The sequence below is a fragment of the Borostomias antarcticus genome (genome assembly GCF_949987555.1).
Source record: "Borostomias antarcticus genome assembly, contig: scaffold_1102, whole genome shotgun sequence".
NCBI lineage: Eukaryota > Metazoa > Chordata > Actinopteri > Stomiiformes > Stomiidae > Borostomias > Borostomias antarcticus.
In genome coordinates, this window is record NW_028176479.1 from 3,109 (window position 1) to 7,500 (window position 4,392).

At 57.5% G+C, this 4,392-nt stretch overlaps 1 protein-coding gene across 1 annotated transcript in view; it reads right to left on the reverse strand.

Moving 5' to 3' along the window:
* Nucleotides 1-585: 585 nt before the first annotated feature.
* Nucleotides 586-4,392, reverse strand: part of LOC311328447 (uncharacterized protein) — a gene marked incomplete at both ends in the record, with an annotated part of 5,305 nt that continues 1,498 nt past the window's right edge. The window contains one exon of the mRNA XM_084462416.1: nucleotides 586-768. Within this exon, the coding sequence (XP_084318542.1) occupies nucleotides 586-768 (183 nt within the window). The remainder of the gene's footprint in view (nucleotides 769-4,392) is intronic.

The window sequence follows — 4,392 nt, forward strand, 5'->3', positions numbered from 1 at the left end:
GGGACGCCGGGCACGGTCACTGGTCTGGGGGGGCGCGGCTGACACCCGGGCGCACGGAGGGGAGGGTGAAGACGAGAGAAACGCCGACCCGTGGGTTCGGGGAACAAGAGGCCGACAGCGGAGAGTTTTTTTTTCCTCCTCCTCCGGCCGGCAGGCTACCTGTGGTCGTCGCCGTTTCGAGTCTTTCCGCCGCCACGGCGAGACCCCCCTCCGCCAACGAGACCCCCTCCGCCAACGAGAGAGGAACGCCGAATCGCCTCAGAAGTTGTTTGAGTTAGTTTGACCCGCGCTCTACTTTGACCCGTCACTCTCCTGCTCTCAAGAAACAGTTGAAAATTGAAAAGTTGGGACGAGTTTGAAAATAAAAATTAGAATTCAGGTCAAAATAATTAAAATAAAATCCAGCGCCCCTTGACACACACACCTACAGAAACACACACCCAGCGCTGAAATCCAGGTGAAAGTCGGCCCCATACAGCGTTTTACAAACCCCAAATAAAAGAAAATGTCAACGGCCAAAACAAAATGGTGTCCGCAGGACATGTGTGTGTGTGTGTGTGTGTGTGTATGTGTGTGTGTGTGTACCTGTGCGTCTCTCTGCCTCCACTCCTGCGTGCGCTCCTGGTGCTGCAGCAGGGCGGCCCTCGCCTCTCTCTCCAGGCCGTCCGCCTCGCGACGCCTCTCCTCCGCCGCGCCGTCCCTCTCTGCGGCGTGCTGCTCCTGCTCGCGCCTCCTCTCCTGCTCCTGCTCCGCGCGCTGCTCGCGCGTCTGATTGGACGAGAGAGAGACCCCCCACCGTCAGCCGACGCACGCCCAGATCGCCCCCCCCCACCCCGCCCCGCTGTCGTCATGACAACGCGGCCCCGCCCCTGCCCCGTTCTTTTTTTTTCGTCCCGCCGTCCCGCCCGCTGCCGGGGGGGAAACGAGAAGAGGGGGAAAGTTGGGTGTGTCGCCCCCTCGCTAAAGTCCTTGTCACCTCGCCCTGCTTTCTCCCCCGCCCCGCCGTCACCCCCCCTCTCTGTCTCGCTCCCCTCTCCCCTTCAAATCGCTTTCCCTCGCCCCCTCCCCGGCTGTCCGGCTGCGCTAGGCTAGCAGGGGGGTTAGCGCTAGGCTAGCAGGGGGGGTTAGCGCTAGGCTAGCAGGGGGGTTAGCGCTAGGCTAGCAGGGGGGGTTAGCGCTAGGCTAGCAGGGGGTTAGCGCTAGGCTAGCAGGGGGTTAGCCATCTGGTGGCAAAACCCCTCGCCTCACGCTATGCGACTGACAGCATGGGGAAAATCGGCTTAAGGCGACGCTGTGAGCGCCATTATACGGATGAAAACACGAGGGAGAGAGAGGAGAGGGGAAACTTTGGACACGAAGAGAGAGAAAAAACAAACGACATGAGAAGCATTCAACCTGTCGTCCTGTTCTGAGGAAGAATATTCAAATTGGAGGATTAGTTGTGTTATTTTTTAAATATTCCATAAATCTACGCCAAAAGACGTGGGATTAATCACAACGGGAGGTCGGGCTGTTTTTTCAGCGATTATTGTTAGCGAATACGTTACCGTATTCTACGCTGATAACGAGGGAGTTTTTATTTGTTTAAAAAAAAACTTTAACCGACTGAAAGACCCCAAAAAATAAATATTTTAACGCATTATCAGGCTGTCAGCTGAAGCAAAGGCTATCCCTGTGTTTGGGGGCACACACACACACACACACACACACACACACACACACACACACAGTCACCTGCTGTGAGGTGGGCCCTGGTGGCGCAGCGCCAGCCCCCGAGGCGCGGCGTCGGTTCCCAGGCTCCGTTCCCACTCCCCCGTGGCGGGGGGACGAGTGACCCCCGTCCCCGACCCGCCGAGCCGAACCCGGCAGGGCCCTGGGACGCCAGCAGGGGGCCCCGCTCCCCCCTCCCCCGGCTTTGAAGCTTATCCCCACACATTGTGCTGGACGGCACCCTACCTGAGCTGATGGACAGACGGAGCCCCAGTCCTCCCTAGCCACTGATCTAGGACCAGTCCTCCCCAGTCCTCCCTAGCCACTGATCTAGGATCAGTCCTCCCCAGTCCTCCCTAGCCACTGATCCAGGACCAGTCCTCCACAACCCCTGATCTAGGATCAGTCCTCCCCAGCCCCTGATCTAGGACCAGTCCTCCCAAGCCCTGATCCAGGACCAGTCCTCCCCAGCCCCTGATCCAGGACCAGTCCTCCCCAGTCCCCCCCAGCCCCTGATCTAGGACCAGTCCTCCCCAGTCCCTGATCTAGGACCAGTCCTCCCCAGTCCTCCCCAGCCCCTGATCCAGGACCAGTCCCCCCCAGCCCCTGATCCAGGACCAGTCCTCCCCAGCCCCTGATCTAGGACCAGTCCTCCCAAGCCCCTGATCTAGGCCCAGTCCTCCCCAGTCCCTGATCCAGGACCAGTCCTCCCCAGCCACTGATCCAGGACCAGTCCAAGCTCTAGTCCTCCCCAGCCTATCTGCTCTGCTAGCTCCGCTACGCTAGCTCCGCTCCGCTAGCTCCACAGTGGAAGCCGGAGGAGGAGGAGGGAAGAGGGAGGTGCAGCTCACGGTTGGTGCGTGATGCTCCAGGTTCAGAGGTCGGGGGGGGGGGGTTCTGAGGTGGGGTGGGAGTGCGGGTTGGAGGGGGGGTCGGAGGTGAGTCGAGGGCGCAGGAGTGGAGAGGACAGAGAGACGGAGACGCACGGGTTGGTTGGCGTCACGCCGCATAGCAGCTGGAGAGGAGGATGCTGGGTACTGGCTCTTAAAGGGGCAGGCGGTGGCGAGTGGCGGAGATCGTTACTGCACAGCAGGGTGCCGCCGGAGGGTGGGGGGGGTATTACAGTACTGCAACACTCCTGTCACTTAGTGTGTGTGTGTGTGTGTGTGTGTGTGTGTGAGGGGGGGGGGGGGGGGCATGTAAAAAACCTGAAAAAGGGAGAAAGGGAACTTGAAGGGGGGCCGTCGAGTCACAGCAGGGGGGGACGGCGAGACTATGAGGAGCAGGGGAGCCAGCGGAGCCCTGTGTGTGTGTGTGTGTGTGTGTGTGTGTGTGTGTGTGTGTGCGCGCGATTTCGAACATCATTGTTTTGCCGTCTGCCCAACATCTGAGGAGCGGGGCCGGATTAGGGCTTCCTCCCGGGGTTCAGGGGTCACGACCCGGTCTGTACCGCCCTGACCTCTGTGCGTCAGTTCAATGTCAAGGAGCAGGGCTCGGGGGCGGCGGGGGGGGGGAGTGACGTCGGTCGCGGTCTGAGAAGTCGTGGGGGGGGGGGGGGGGGGGGGCTCGTCCACACAGACCTCTTTTAAAAGCTCATTGAAGCCCCTTGGTGGAATGTTGCTTTGTGATTGGCTGAATGGACAAACTTGACCCCCGGGGACCCCCGAGACACCAACGTCTCAGAGGGAGACGCACGCAACACACACTCAGCCAAACACACACACACGCACACCCTTACGTACGCTCCGGCGCACGGGCGCCTCACACAGCTCCGCTCGCTCTGCCGCCGCGAACCCACGTGCGTCACCAACGCCGGCATCAAATGCCACATTAACACAAGACAGCTGCTTCCTCTCCATTTATCTCTGCACCATATCACTGCTACATAGCCAAGTGCTCCGCTCATACGGAAACACGCCGTCAACTGTGTCTTTATCATTGATTTAATTATTTCCCTACAATATTTTTCTCACTTCCCTATGTTCTTTGATATTGTTTCCAACGTGCTGTTTTCTGCATGAAAGGAATCGTATATGAAGAGATACCGTACGACGCAGAGCTGAAAACATGAATGAAGTCGGCGGCGCGAACGGAAGCCGCGAACCGTCCGAGTACAAACGCACGCACCGTTAAACGGGGAGACTGAGATATGAAAACGCTGTTCTCGCAGGAAAACACTCGCTTCAAATGTTCCGTACTACTCCGTATTATTTTACATTTACTGTTTTATCGTTGAGGATGAAAGGAGGGTATATGGTTTAATCTGATTCAGAAATCGGGGTTTTCAACCACGGAACGGGCATGTTTCAGGACAAAACTCCTCTGTCTCTGTCCTTCTCTCTCTCTCTCTCTCTTTCCTTCTCTCTCTCTCTCTTTCCTTCTCTCTCTCTCTTTCCTTCTCTCTCTCTCTCTCTTTCCTTCTCTCTCTCTCCCTCTCTCCTTCTCTCTCTCTCTCTCTCTTTCTCTCTCTCTCTTTCCTTCTCTCTCTCTCTCTCTCTTTCCTTCTCTTTCCTTCTCTCTCTCTCTCTCTCTTTCCTTCTCTCTCTCTCTCTTTCCTTCTCTCTCTCTCTCTCTCTCTCTCTTTCTCTCTCTCTCTCTTTCCTTCCCTCTCTCTCTCTTTCCTTCTCTCTCTCTCTTTCTCTCTCTCTTTCCTTCTCTCCCTCTCTCTCTCTCACATGATAA